This window comes from Aplidium turbinatum, chromosome 5 (genome assembly GCF_918807975.1).
Source record: "Aplidium turbinatum chromosome 5, kaAplTurb1.1, whole genome shotgun sequence".
NCBI classification, from domain to species: domain Eukaryota; kingdom Metazoa; phylum Chordata; class Ascidiacea; order Aplousobranchia; family Polyclinidae; genus Aplidium; species Aplidium turbinatum.
Window position 1 is genome coordinate 38163588 of NC_137476.1, and position 14425 is coordinate 38178012.

General features: G+C 36.9%; 1 protein-coding gene across 1 annotated transcript; it reads right to left on the bottom strand.

Annotated features, from left to right (window-relative positions):
* Positions 1 to 196: 196 nt before the first annotated feature.
* Positions 197 to 5805, bottom strand: LOC145771337 (uncharacterized). Its single transcript, XM_082583087.1, has 5 exons — positions 5564 to 5805; positions 5045 to 5207; positions 2963 to 3147; positions 1640 to 1739; positions 197 to 1438 (listed from the first exon to the last, which is right to left on the bottom strand). The coding sequence occupies exons 1-5, from the start codon at positions 5786 to 5788 to the stop codon at positions 603 to 605; spliced, it is 1509 nt and encodes a 502-aa protein (XP_082439213.1). The 5' UTR covers positions 5789 to 5805; the 3' UTR covers positions 197 to 602.
* Between the last annotated feature and the right edge of the window lie 8620 nt (positions 5806 to 14425).

Genomic DNA, 14425 nt, shown 5'->3' on the forward strand with positions numbered 1-14425 from the left:
TGCGAAACCAAACAGGTTTTCTCATTAGCGTTACCTAGTGGCACAGACATATCTCATGTAGCTATTAGAATTAACTCTTATAGATCTACTTTCAGTAAAAAAATAAATTTAAAAACGATTTTGAGACAAGTTTTGCTTCCCAAAAGTAGCGTAGTGGAAATATCAACAAATTGTATTGTTCTAAAATTTGCGGCTAAAACATAACATCATAAAGTATTTGCGCTAGACATGTCAAAGGTGCACGATTGAACAAAGAAACGGCCAAAACTAATATCCCTTTGCTAGTCAAAAGATACTGTAAGATCAGAAGCTCCAATAACGATGACAACATAATGATAATCTTTTCTAGCACTTGTTGCTATACCCTTGCAAAGGTCTCACTGCATCATTGTCAGTAATATCCGCTAGGTGACATGTCTTGGTGCAGGATTGAAACTGAAAAGTTTAATTTTCATCAATGACACTGATTCATCCACCAATGCTGACGATTATGTGATGAATCTTATCGGATCATGTCATTTCGGTGCTGACCTATCGCTTGCTGCAATTGGTATTTTTATTAGACAAGTCAGCGACAAAAACAGATCTTTCCTTATTAGTGTCTACAGGGAAGAGCGATGTTGCATCTCGGGTGAGTTGGTTTCGTGGAGAAGTTGGAGATTGGTTTGATATTGTTGATAGAACTTGGAGTATTTTTCAAAAAGATCTTGCTGCTTCGCTTCAGACATCATGGGCACACTTCTCGGAAGAAATAGATCGTCGTTCATCGCCGACGTCATTGACGTTGCTTGATGACGAAAGAGTTGCGTCATCGGCAAAGCATGATGGCTACCAGCGGCCACTAGTAGATTTATCGGCCACAGGTTGGAAAATGGGCCAACTTGAAACCGAGGTTCGAAGGTTTGTTTTTGCATGATTCTCTCTATGCTGTAAGGGGGCGGCCTTTTCTCTGATACGTCGGGAAAGAAAGTTCTTTCTCCTCTAGGGCAGCACGGAGTATCTGAGAAAGAAGTTGTATTGTAATCATTGCAGAAAATTCCTTCGGACGTTGCGGCCGCACTGGGTCTGAGACGTCCGCAAGTTTGAGATGATTCTTGGGGATTGCTAAATCTGCTACAAGATGGCGGAAGACCTAAAATTTCTGGATTTTTTTCTTTTTTCAAGGAATTAACATTGAAATACTTTCCTGCGATACACGGATCGCCCCACTTCGTATCAATCTCATTGCTTTCATTTGATTTCGAACTCAGATCCAGCGCTTTGTGGAGCTCTTCATTCAAAGAGCGTGAGAACGTTTGCTCCGCTGGAAAAGAAGAATCGCTTGTTGTTTCTGAAGAGATCCAGGGGTGCAGACATTTTGAATTAAACGTTTTGGTTCTTTTTCGCTTCTCCCTCTTTTTTCTTCTTTCTTCCACTTCCTGGGGATCCAAAGGAACACCTGCAAAGTCAAAACACAATTAGAATCTTAAGACAAAATTTAAAAATATTTCATCCACATCAACAAAACAAGTATCAACAAAAGTTGATGTGGTCTAAGAACAATATGAATAGACGCGGAACATTTTGTTTTATGTTGATGACGCTATGAAGCGACGTCATTGTATTCAAGCAACGTCGCTTCAACGGATTAGCGACCCACCTGAGCACACGGTCAAGTGGGCGTCGTGCGGGGGGCGGCCAGGTCCTTTCCTCGTATTGTTATTCTTCCTCCATTTTGCTCTTCTGTTTTGGAACCAAACCTGGAAGTAAATTCAAGTTTTGTTGAAATGTGGCAACAATTTTGGTCTTTGCATATGAGAGTGATCTTGAAACATCTACTGGATTAAACCTTGATGCCTTAGTTTTGTTAAAATCAAGTTTTCTTTCAAGTTATCAATTCAGTCTAATAACTTTTCATGACAACGTCACATATCATCATTATGACGTAAAACCACAAATTCAGTGGTTCTAATTTTATTTAGTTGGTCTTATGATTCAATAGCTTAGAATTACATCTGAATGGCCAGGTGGCGGCTCATCCTTCTTGCAATGGAGCAGTGGTTTATATTTCAGCATTTTGTTATAAAACTGTCAATTACGTTTTATGATTTCAAGAAATATCTTTAAAAATTCTCATTTTTATCTGAATGTTTACTTTTTTATGTCATAACAACCTTAAGAAACGTTGATTCGTTGTAAAAATAACGAATAACTGTGAGATGTCACAACAGGCCTGGGGTCCATGAAGCTTTCAATTATGAGGGTATCAACTCTGCCTTGGGCATTATAAGAAGCTGCCTCTTCCAATTCCACCGATTGTTAAAGGATTTGTGACGACTTTTCAACTCTAAAAATCGTCACGCCTCGTTGATCACGAATAATTTCCTTTGAATTTTTCAAGGTTCAAATTATTCCTAAGTCTTTAATTGAAGGGGGCATAATATAATCTCAGAAAGTTTCTGCCTTAATTTATTTTATTTATTTTAGAGAACTTATCCCAGTTTTTGAAATTGCAGATGTTTTTACATGAATATTAAGGACAGACGCTGTAATTTTCTTGTATTCCACAATAAACCAATTTCTCAGCCGCGCAAAGAAATCCTACCTCAGTCATTATTCACGGCAAATCACCATGTTAGGACTAAATTATAGGATCAGAAACAAATATCTGTCCAGACTAACAAAAGATTGTCTATGTTAGGATTTGTTGCTGTGAGTACAAAGCGAATGTAATTTGTTTTTGTCAAATCACTGGAAGTTCAGTGTATCATGTAGTCTATTAAGTAGCCTTGCCACATAGGTATACTTGAAGTCGGTATGCTTACTTTCGAATATTCAACATTCTTGGCTGTTTGAAAAAATTTTCTTCAAAGTGATAAATGGAAACAACAAGATATGTTGATATAAAACTATTAAAAGTCAAGAATGTTTTTATTTTTTTATTTTGATAGTTGCTTTTCAGTCAATAAATAACGTGACCCACCTGAACACGTGACTCAAGAAGGTCCAGGTCTTGGGAAAGCTTCTCCCTCATGTCAACATCCGGGTAATGGGTGGCCTTGAAGGTGTTTTCCAGTTGCTCGATCTGCCAGTGGTTGAAGTTCGTTCGCGTCCGACGCCTTTTCATGTTACTTCCGGTGTTGTGGGAAAGATCCTCAACAAAACCATCTGAACACACCATAAACAAATTGAGAGAAGTGCCCCTAGAACCCCCCTTTCTTGATCTCAGATAACCCGATTCTTTCCAAATAAGCCTCCAATCCCAAAAAACTCCCAACATCAAGATGGTGGCCAATTTTTTTTTTAAAACAATCATCTTTCGTGTTTATTTAATATGTAAAATTCCGCCTCCCATGTCCTTCACACTCAATCGCCGACAGGATGGCCGGAAGGTTAATATCGGTCAAACAATGAAATATTTTGTCATCCACAAAACTAATATTGCAAAATGTTTGTAAAAATGTTGAAAATTAATTTCCTGCTAAATATTTACCTAATTTGAAAAGTTTGGTAAATCGTTTCTTTAGAAGTAGAAACAGGGTAGAAGTCGGTTTAAATGGGTACATCAAAGTTTCTAATTAAGATTTAGAGGATAGATTTATTCCACATAAATTGTTTGATAAATTTCTATTTATATTTTCAACAAAAGCAGCTGGAAGATTCGTCAAATAATTTCTTTCCGATTGGCAACGACGGAAACTGACAGAAATATTGTTTGCAATATCCAAGTAAGCCAATTAAGCTTTCGCCATCTTCGGGGATTAGTCGCTGCAATCAGCGCTTTGATTGTCATCATCGATCCTCGCTCAGTCGTTGCCATGGCGACGCAGCAAACGATTCATTTCAATTTGATTACGTTACCTTCTGTCACCGTGACGTAAGGCGCCAGCTGACCAATTATAAGGTTGAAATAATAATCAGATTTATGACGTCAAATGCTTGATGTCGCGTGAAGCCGTGACGTAGAATATTTGTTTGTTTTTCATTCGAAATTAATTCTTTTTAATGCAAAATTAACAAAAATGCAACGAAACTTAATCTAAAGAAAGTGAAAGGTCATTCTAACGAAACACTTGGAAAGGATTGGAATGCTGTGGAAGTTGCTTGCGTTCAAGATGCTTCCCATCATGGAATTTGAATCCTATCACCAGATCTTTCTAAGCGTAAAATGGGAAGCTTTCATTCGCATCAAAACCGGCGCATAAAAACTTTCGCGAGATGCAGAATTTTACTCTGGGCAACGATAGCTTCCATAGTTAAAACTATAACTCCTTTGTCTGGAATGCTGGAATTTAATTTTCATATTTTTTTCAAAAAATACCTATCAAAGCGAGAGAAAACATTATTTGAAACAGTGCTGCCATTTTTTCGAAGAGAGGCAGTGTTGTCACTTTCAAGAAAGGAGGTTAGCATCTCCTGTAGTATTTTTTGACATAAGCAGTAGACTAGACATTGAAAATGCAAACACAAATTATCAAGGAAGTCATATGCGGCTTCAAAGTAGTTTATTTCCACAGCTATTATGATCCGAGTTGTTAGCACAGCCTCAGTCGGTGTTAGGAGCAGCTGTACTCCAGGTGAGCTTCGCAGCAATGGTCAACGTTGCTGATGATATCAATATTATTGTTCCTTGTAAATAATAATCGCCTAATAACTTTAAACGATTCTTAAACATATTTTTACCGCCGCCATTATTCACGTCACAAAAGAAGTCAAACTAAACGCAATTTTTTTTTTGGTGACGTTAGTTATGTTGGTGACGTCAATGACGTAGGTGACGTCAGCTATAGCAACAATTCGAATTTTAACAAAAAATAAATCTGGACACCAGAGGTCGTCTGCATTTCAAATCTGGATTTTAAATTGCTTTAATGAAACCTAGAGCTCGTCGTTTTCGATTTTGCGAAAGAATCGCAGAAACCAACATTGAGCCTGAAAGTGAACAGATATAAAGCTCCATTGAACAAAAGAAACTTGTCTCTGATTGGTTGCACATTGTCCACGTGACAATTACGCTTCGTACCGAAGTCTAAGAAACAAACAAAGAAAATGCAACAAAATCCACCTGGCTCCAAGTTGCTGAAAGTTTTGTCACGTGACCACGCTTGATCGAATAGCGACAAAGAACCAATTGGATGATTGAGAAACCACGCCTGATTGGTTGCTGATTTAAATGACGTAGCTGATGACGTTGATGTGCCGGTATGACGTGATGGTGACGCTTCTTCCTAAAGTGTAAGAATGATGAGGACTCTCCAATTTTGATCAGTTTATATTTGTTATTTATCTTCAACTTATACAAAAGATAAAAAATGTTAATTTTTTTAAATTAAAAGAGGAAGTGGAAGATTATTTCAGTTAGAAAAGTTTTCATACAGCGCGTGGAATTTTTGGGATTAAAAATTTTTTGAATTAGTAAAACTAAAAACTACTCAATAAGGAATAAATTTAACGAGTTTTGTGTTAACGAGTTGTTGTTTCGTGTCTACAGTGATTAATATTGAACAATTTCTCTGATACAAAAGATTTCTGACATTTGTAATAAAAAGTCTCCTGTCAATTGGTTGATCAAATAAGAACTCACAGTTGTAGAAGAGTTGATTGGGTCTTCTCCCGAGCGGCTGTGATTCTTGCTCCATCCATTAATTGGAAGCTCGGTGGAGAGCATCCTTTCAGCTGAGATTGAAGAACTGGATTGCGGCAGAGGCAGCAGTGATGTCCCCGATCGTGATATGCCGCGTGGTAGGGACAGTAAGCTAACGGGCTGACACATGTTCAACAAAGCAAAGCTAGACCGCAAATCACTCATCACTCTACTGGATTGAAATTAATATTGTTCCACTGAAAGTTATTTAAAAACTGTTTCAATGAAGTTTTTCGATTTTTGAGGAAAATTGTTTCGAGGATAGAGCACAAATTACGACCAGAACCTACGTCAGCGGTTTGGTGGTGTCTGGGTTTAGAGGGAAAAAAAACATAAATTTAAAAATAGTAATGGAGACATTAAAGTTACACGCCACATCTAATAAATTTACTTAAGTTAAACAGGGGCGTTCAGGGGTGCTTAGAAGTCACTGTGGGGAGTTGTTGAATGTGCTAGAATGCATTGCCGTATTTTATACGTTGCCATGTGAGAATCGGTTCATATCAATTAATGATTTCAGGTTATCGCCATTTTTCGTTTGCAGCATAAAAACTTTATCAAGAGAGTTTTTAATGATAGTTTGCCATAGTAACCGTTACCATGACAATTTAAAGACCGAAAACAAACAAAATGTTCAAAATTATGAAATTAATTTCGAAATCTCAAAATGAAGATTTTGTTTAGAAACAAAATGGTTGGAATCTGATGATAAAGAACCCACTAAACTCATGTTCAGCAAACGTTTCCAAAACTAAACTATCTTCATCTTCAGTGCTATTGAATAAAAGCAATCCTTGGTGCAAATCAGATTTAATTGCAATGACGTCATGTTTGTTGACGTAGTCAGCTTTTTAAGTTTACTTCTTCAAAGTAGTTTAAAATAATTTCAAGATAAACTTTACCACTTTTTTGGTTTTAATGTTATTAGCATTTCGCACAATAACATAACTTTTTAAAAGCGGTGGAATGGCGCAAGGGATCAGGCCCTCACTTTCCAATTATGCAATCCTGGCTCGACTCTCGGCTTAAGCTGGTTGTTGAAAAACCGCTCACCTTTGCCCAGGATGTAATAAATTGGGTGGGCCTAGTTGCTGAGGGAAAGGCGGCCGAGAGAAAGGAACTGGCCACTTTACTCTTGTTGGTGAGAACCTTATCCTCTCATCCCCCCATGCTTGGATCTACAGTAGAATGGGACTCACCAAGTTTTTTTGAAAGCACAATTGAAAGCAAACTTTAGCACAAGCAAAGTACTAAAAACAAAAGCAACATTTGTCATCACAATCGAGCAACAGTCAGAAACTATTGTCAGCTGACTGGCAGTCGATTTAAGAAATATCAACATTTTAACCTTCATCTGGGTAAGATCGTAATTAGAATTTTGTTCTGGGGATTATTTATTTTTCAAATTTGTGTTTTTTTGCGTCAAGATTTGCTGCTTTGTTTTATTTTATGGAAAACTAACCCAACTTTTTTGTGGTCCAAAGAAGTGAAAAATAGAGCAGCTATTGGCAAATACTAACATTGAGCCATATCTGGTGCAAATATCGCAAAGCACTGTTTAAACTTTCACCATTGCTAATGAAACAACCTCAGTGTTATCAAAAGAAGTTTCTTATTCAAATAGAATGACATGTCCCCATTCCAATAAATTAGATATTCTTTCTTATTCTATTGAAACTAAAGACTCGAAAACTTTCAACAAAAGCCTTCACGCCCGTGACCAGACTCGTCTATCTCTGTTTCAATTTCAAATTCTTTTTAGGAAAAAAAAATTTTTTTCTTCGCCTTTTTCTTCAACGTTCCATCTTGATTGTTCAGTTTCACGGCTTATCATCGCATAATAGCCTTTCTGTTTGTTTTATTGTGATGTAATTAACCTTTGTGAAATGAATTTTAAGATACAATTACTGCGCTTGAAGGCGTCTTAGTTTGGGCTTGTTAACTCACAATTTATTTGCAATGACGTCACTCCCCAGAGAGCTCCAACAGTGAGATCGGGCAGTTGCAGATATGAATATTTTAACTCGAATTGAAGATAATCTCTGAAGCAAACAGTTTAATTTCGTTTCGTTGAATTTTCATTAATTTTCTCATGCTCGATCTAATTTACATCCAGTTTAAAACCTCTAAGATGCTGGGTGATTGTTAATTAGAATTTTCAAGAATTAACTTTATAGCCTTCTGGGGTAAGCAGGAAAACCCCTTTGCAATATGTCATTGTGACAAAAAGAGGCATTCGCTTTCCAAGCTTCCAACAGAGCTCATGGAATCGTTACCCTGGTAACGCCCATGGGTTGACATGGCAACAAGATGGCGGCTTTCATGGGACTTTCCAAGATGAACTGCACCTGCCACAAGAATTAATCATCCCAATTAACCACCTGACAAGGAGTCAATTGTTGTACCCACAACTACCCATTCTTCTTCTTTCTTGTGAGATGGGACAGAACAACTCCTACTCACTCATAGGTGGGCACTCCATCCGCTGGGTCGCAGGCCCGGTTTTACACGCCTCCTAGCGACAGGATAATCGACAAACCACAAACATGGTGACGTCATATGTTTCATCTTCAGCTGATTCGCTCAGAGATCGCTTCAGTGACCGCATCGCGGGGAAGCTGATTGATTAACAAGAAATGTTTTGTTTCCTCATCAGTGCATTGTAGGTTTGGTGATGGGTTAGCACGCGCAGTTGTTGGGTTCTAAAGGTATTGAAATCATTTGAACTTAAAAATAACTAAACTAATGTAATCATTATTAATATAATTATTTTCACCATTTTGTAATAATAATATTCAAGCTTTTATTTGTCCTTATTGCGACAACATGGGAAGTTATTATTGTTATGGTGAAAATGCCAAGTTCAGGTCAAGCATTACTGACAAGCCAAAACAAAACAATAATTGTTTTGAAGAAGATGTCATTCAAACTATACGTTAGTTCAGCGGTTACGCGTCCGGCTCAAGATCACGCTTCGCTGGTTCGACTCTCGGGGTGTGCGCTTGAGCAACGCATTTCAGAACTGCTCTCCATTCAGCGGCACCTAGTGAATGGAATAATTCCCCAGCAATAACATTTCAACAATCGGAAACTCCACTCTGTCAATCTCGGTAACCGGCCCTACGTCAAGAGCCTCTACAAGTATTCGAAACTACCAGGAATGACCTATCAATGCTTTGTCAGTCCGAGGATAAAGATTCAAACCAACTCATACGATATGTGAAAGATTAGTGGACCTCCAACAAGTTAGAAATATAAAGAAAGAATTAAAGACCCAAAAGTAGATTTGTTGTGCAGTTTGTAGAACTAGCCTGAGAATCGAACCCTAGAGTGTTTGATACAAAGTGTGACGGGATTCTAAATCTGAAGCTGAAAATATCAACCCGCCAATAGCTTACAAAGATTACATCACGATTACATTGTTTCGATGTTATTCATGCAGTTTGAGATGAAACAAGGATTACAGTTGCAGTGCCATGAGCTCGTTATGAAAGAGCCGCAAAGTCCGATGGGAATCGAGAAGAAAAGATTTTTTAATAAAAAAACCATTCCATTGGAAAAGAAAAGTCACTAATTTAATGAAAATCTATATGATTTTTACCGAGGTAGACGTGTCATATTAATTAAAGAAGTCTCCTGTAATTAAGCGATAGGAAGAAATCCCCCTTTGGGGCTTCCCAAATCAGAAGCGTCTCCAACTAATTCTATTTTATTAAAAATAATTACAACCTCGTTTATTTTCATTAGAGAATTTATTTCATGGGAGAATACCTCCCACAATGCACTGCGACTCAACTGACGTCATCAGCAATAGCCTTATCGATTGTCTTCTGGCTTTTAGTTATTACTTATTACAAAGTTAAGATGTCATAAAAACGTCATAAAGTCACTATTGCTTCATTTTACAAAGTCACTGTTAACCAAAAGCGTCGAAATGTCTGAAAACTTGGCAATGATGTTGATTTCATGCGGTTTGTTGAGTAACGAACGTCATAAAAAGTAACGATCGTCATAACAAGAAAAGCTATCGAAAGCAAGGACAAATAACCAAAATAAAAGTTTGCCATACCAAAATAATAAAAAAAAAAAAAAAACTGAAACATCGATGATGATTTTAGTTTTTCTTGTTTTATCTTTGTATTGTTGACTTCTGTTTCTTTGTTCCTTTTTTGTTTTTACGAGATGTTTTCATTCCTTGGTGGGGCTGATTCTTCCCTTGCCGCGATTGTTCTCAATCCTTTTTCACCGCATTCCACCTTTCCGAACTTCTTTGCCTCATCTTTTATCTGTTTTTCATGTTCTTTATGGATGTCCTCGTTTCCTTTTTCCCTCCATCTACAAATTTCAAGCCTTTCCGATAAAATGGCAGAAACTTTACAGTAGTCGTAACTCTCAACTAAATCCTGTTCTTTATTATACTTCCTACAAAAAAAATGCGAATTGCCCATCTTGTTGCTCTTGCTACATTTTCTATGCGCCCACTTTTTACATTCCGTATCACTACTTTACCACGTGTTGCACATGGATCCACTTGTTGTTAACAATTGTTTCTTCTGCTCCCCTATCTATCACTTTTGGGTGGTTTTTCAAGATTTATTTCATGCTCTTCTTAACCCTTTGATTTTCAACGTTTTTTTGGAAGTTAACTGCTCAAGGGGGGGCCGTTTTTGGATCAAATTCAATCAGCTGTTACGTGTGATCCGCTGGTGCTATTTCAACAAAAGTTGCACTGGTGTGAAAAAAAATCATTTGTCTATAAGTTTGAAAAGTCATTATTCTAAAATTTTATATGTTAAACTTGATATTTCAACTTTTGCAAAGGTACCCAAAAACGACAATTTTGATTTAACTTGCCGCCTTTAATTAACCGTGCTAATCCGATTTCATGCAAAATTCTAAAGGACAAAGAGCTCGATCAACCGCACGAAGTGTGTGTGCGGTGTGCCGACTCATTGCGTCGATAAAGATTTACGACATGCGAGCAAATCTTATTGTAGGCTACTCATTAATTATAAAATAGTTACAGAGTAACATTGTTACATGAATTTGAAAAAGCAAAACTGCGTTGTTTTATATTTTTGTCCTGAACTAATGCTTTGCGAAACCCATGGCCAGCTTCTTGTTTTATGGAACCAAACTTCTCATAAGTAACACCTTAGCCTACTTGAATAGCTGTTTACATGTTCGTTTGTGTATTTTAGGTCTACAATTGAGTTTGTAGTATGAATATTTTTAGTAGAGAGAAGACAATTGAACAAGCTGTTGAAATTATCTGAAATTTCTAAGTTCAAATTAGGCGCTTTTGGAATTGTGGATTTGTGTCAAGTCGCATCACAAATATCATGCAGGCTACATCAGAAGTCATTTAGCTTACGGGTGTTTATAAACATAACTCATGAATTACATCCACTAAAAATACAGAATTGACATCTACAAAGCTAAGTTCGAAGTTCACTTTTTATTGAAGATTGTGTCAATCAATTTGAAAATGCATTTTAGTCCGCTACCGTCGAAACAATTCAACAGCGCAGTGAGGAACATGCGTAAACAAAGGAAATGTGAAATAAACCCACAGTCAGCAGATCTACATTAATTTAACGTTTACAAATGTTGAATCAATGTAAATGGACTGAATTGCTGACTTGGTCGTTATTGTTTGGAACACAAAAAATACGCGTAAACGCGACGAAGCGATACAAGAGCAAAGCAGCGATTATAAAAAAATGGACTTATGACTTGAAAGATAAAAATGATTATAACGAAGCTTCAAAATTTGTCATAAAAAATATTGCAGAGATACAATGAACACAATCATTTTGTGCTAGATTGTGAGAAGACTTCCTAGATTTTTTTCAAACATTTGCAGTATTGCAAATTATTTTGTATAACTTCATATGGCCAAAAAATGGCTTCTTGGTTGATAAAACGTGGCTACAATTCTATAAAAAATTCTTAGGCCTACTACATTGAAGTAATGAAATGTTTTTTTTGTGATTTTTTCTGATGACGTTTTACAACATCCGAAAAGTAAAAATAATAATGATGAATAATTTCACATAACCAATAACCATGGTTTGTAAACGCTTCATAAAATTTTTGCGGAGACTTTACTGTTAGACGTAAAACGCTTGTAAAAGAAAACTGTCGGGTTACGTATTTATAATGTTTATTACGCTGTTATCTAGTTATAAACTGCCTTTGTTGTCTACTTTTGTGGTTACCGGCCAGCTTAGAGCAGCATGCAAACTACGCGTATATGGTATTTGCATCGTGTTATGATTCCCACAAATTTCCCACAAGGTCTTTGTTTTTATCGTGATATTTTTGTGCCTTTTCTGTCCTAAACTTGAAGTCACTGTGCAGCACAATCCACACCGGTTTTTAGAAATCCACAATCAACATTGAAAATCTTTTGTGTGGTGCACCATTTCAAGTAGTGTCTTCCCCTGAACTGTTACACAAACCGCCCAGAACCAGGTTGATTATGAATATTATAGCCGTTGAGTGGCCGTTATTGTATGTGTGGATTTATTAGGTGTCTGACTAAATTCATGCCAAAGTCGAGCAAATTCTGCTTTCGCGATCCCTGCCGTTTTTTTTCGGTATTTTTGTTGATAAGTTTAGGCAGCATTTTTGCAAAATAAATGAAGACATCGGTATTGTTCGTCACTTAGATTTAGTTTTCTCAGCATTGTGTTTTCATTCTTTGATCCATTAGTTGATCCCACTTTAGGAATAATCAGATCGTTTATAAATGGCGGGTTTTCACAATAGCCGGCCTCTTATACATTGGCGCAACGTATTCAGATGTTGAATCAATGATCAAGAAAGCCGATTTGTTGTTTGTCTGATGTGACGCCGAGCATTATGCCTAGTCTACAAAACAAAATATTTTGTAGTGAAGACGAGGCATTATCATCTTTATTTTGCTCTCTTTGGAACAATACACAGTGCACCGTCGAACAAAAATGCAACACATAACAAGTAAGCGTAGGCGACATAAAGCAGCGAAGGGACCTGTAGTCATCGAGTAAGCTGCTACGTGATCTCATAATTTTGAGCATACTGTATCTCACAATTACTGTTTGCAAAAACGCCAATTTTTCAGCTTCTTCCAAAAGCATTTGAAGTGATACATTTCCTCAATGAAAAGTTTTGTCAATGAGAGTATTTCCATAGAACGTTTATTTCGAAACCAGGTTTTTCATGTCACTACTCACTACCTAAGGGAAGATTTCTTATTGTAACGCTTTTTATTCGTCAATGGATATTTGCTGGTTGAAACAACTGTTTTGAATAGTTTGTTGCCTATATTGATCATAGATTGCTTTTCTTCGTAAAGCTGATAACGCAAAAAACGTTTGCTATTATTGTTTCTAATTAACAACTTTGTGATCACTGGCTTCTTTTTGTAGCATTAGAAATAACGCGCTTTGTGTTATTGAGGTCAAACCAAACAAAGGAAAACAAGAGGACGTTCCTCTCTGCTCGCGCATATGGATTCACGAAGCAATTATGAGCTTATGGCTTGTTATCGCAATGTAATCCATTTCACGCTTTGCTGGAAGTTAGCTAGAAATAGCAAAAATTCACCAAAATCTTGAATTTACAAGAAAACTACACAACTTTTAGCATCAAATTTAGTATCATCAGATCCGCTTGGCAATTTTAGGAAAAGTCAAGAAAAACCAAGTGCATGGCGTTACTGTGCTTCAAGTAATCAACGGAAATATGAGGGGGGGGCCAAATCTGGCCTCCCTTTGAGGAGCAAAGTGTTTCTTCCTTCTATTTCTTACAGTTGTTTCCAGTTTTTCCATACTATACTTCAAGACAAGATCATATACATATACAATTTCACTCAGTATGCCATCCCTTACTCCTCCATTCGCAACATCAAAAACGAGAGCAAATATGAGAGGTCATAGTACTGTACTTATCCTCGTTCGATCTTACTCTCAGCCTCTCCTTACTTTCACATTCGTTCGTGCACCTTCACACATTGACACCACCACCAGCTAATACCAGCACCTTTGGAATGACTTACCTCTTCATTGCCGACTCCATCACTTGTCTTGAACTCAGTAAAAACACCTCTCATAATCCACAAAACACATATACAAGATTTTTCTGCAACAAGAAAAAATAAGATCATCAGTGTTGTTAATGATTGTTTTCAGCGAGAAATAAAGTTGGCTACAGGTCATCATCATCATCATCAAGCTATACACAGAAAAACTTGAAGAATACTCTTCAGGTGATAAAAAGAAGCAAATGTGACATGCTCAATTGCCCAACTTACGAAAAAGTTCACGCAATTAGTTATTTATGCAGTTTTCAGTTATCTTCGCTTAATATTTTGGTATGGCAAAGTTTCAATTTAGTTATTTATCCGTGCTTTTTAGAGCTTTTCTTACAGCTTTTATGTATTAAGTATATTAAGTATGTAGAAGATTTTGAAACATTATTTTCTTTGTATATTTGAACTAAATCTAGTAGATGCAATAAATTTAGTACCAAACACTATGTGGTTAATTGGTTATCTTGTTAGAAGAGTGAGAAGGTGGTGGTAAGGGGGGTCCGGTGAACCTCGTATATGTTTGGTTAAATCTGACCTGGAGTGGTCAAGATTTCTGAATGGCACAAGTTGAATTTCCAAAATAAGGGGTAATAATGTACCCTAGTGTAGACCAATACAAAAGCAAATACAATCATCAAGCCATTATGCTCAAGAAAAGAACTTTATATTTTTACTTTGTGTTCATTTATCTTTTCATTGCGGTGGGATGGCGCAACGGATAAGGT